General features: G+C 23.5%; 1 protein-coding gene across 1 annotated transcript in view; it reads right to left on the bottom strand.

Annotated features, from left to right (window-relative positions):
* The window catches only part of Phum_PHUM370290 (uncharacterized protein), a gene marked incomplete at both ends in the record, with an annotated part of 7,509 nt that overhangs the window by 5,132 nt on the left and 1,500 nt on the right, over positions 1-877 (bottom strand). Inside the window, one exon of the mRNA XM_002428166.1 lies at positions 794-877. Within this exon, the coding sequence (XP_002428211.1) occupies positions 794-877 (84 nt within the window). The remainder of the gene's footprint in view (positions 1-793) is intronic.

Genomic DNA, 877 nt, shown 5'->3' with positions numbered 1-877 from the left:
GATTATCATTTACGTAAATTGTTTTATAAAACAAACACGGGTTAATGTTTAATTAACCGTAACGATTAATTTAAATAATTTATGATTTTGTTGCTTTTTTTCTGTAAAAAATTTCTAAATTTTTTTTTGTTTTGTTTACTGACATTCTTTTCTCATATAATTATTATTATTATATTATTATTATTATTATTATTATTATTAGAATTTTCGTAAATTTAGTTGAAAACAATCGAACGACATTCATTTCACGTGTGTGTGTGTGTTAAACTTTTATTTTTTTCCTTTTTGATGATTTTAAACAAAAAAAACTTTTTTACAAATTTTTATAAATTATTCATATTTTTTGTTTTTGTTTAAACTTATTAACATTAAAACGTAAAAACTTTAACGAATTTAATAAATTTTATGAATGATTTTCATTCATTCGTCAACTGTCAAACAATTCAAAAAATGTCTTCGTAAGGAAATTTACGTTAAGGCCCTTTTTCCCCCTCCCCCCTTCCCCCTGTTACATCAAAATTTACCATCCATCGATTTCAATAATAATAATAAAATTGATGAGGGTTTTTTTTTTTTTTGGGAAAAGAAGACTTGCAAGGAAAAGAAAAGGAGGGACATAAATGAAAAAGTTTTTCCTTTTTTTTTTTTTTTTAGAGGAAATTTTTTATAATTTTCATCGTACGTTAATTTCTTTTGTTTTTGTTTTTTTTTTTTTTTTTGTTTAGTAAGTAAAATATTAAATGAATCGTAATTAGTTTTTTAAGAAAAAAAAAAAAAAAAGTGATTTAATTACCTTCATTATCCAAGGGCTATTAGGACCAGATTGAAAGAGAACTTCTCTTCCTCCGGCACCACAAGCTTCGAGATTAATAAAAGC

This window comes from Pediculus humanus, genomic scaffold (genome assembly GCF_000006295.1).
Source record: "Pediculus humanus corporis 1103172107803 genomic scaffold, whole genome shotgun sequence".
In the NCBI taxonomy this organism is placed as follows: Eukaryota; Metazoa; Arthropoda; class Insecta; order Psocodea; family Pediculidae; genus Pediculus; species Pediculus humanus.
Note: the sequence above shows the minus strand (reverse complement) of the source record. Positions and strands in the feature narration are given on the sequence as shown.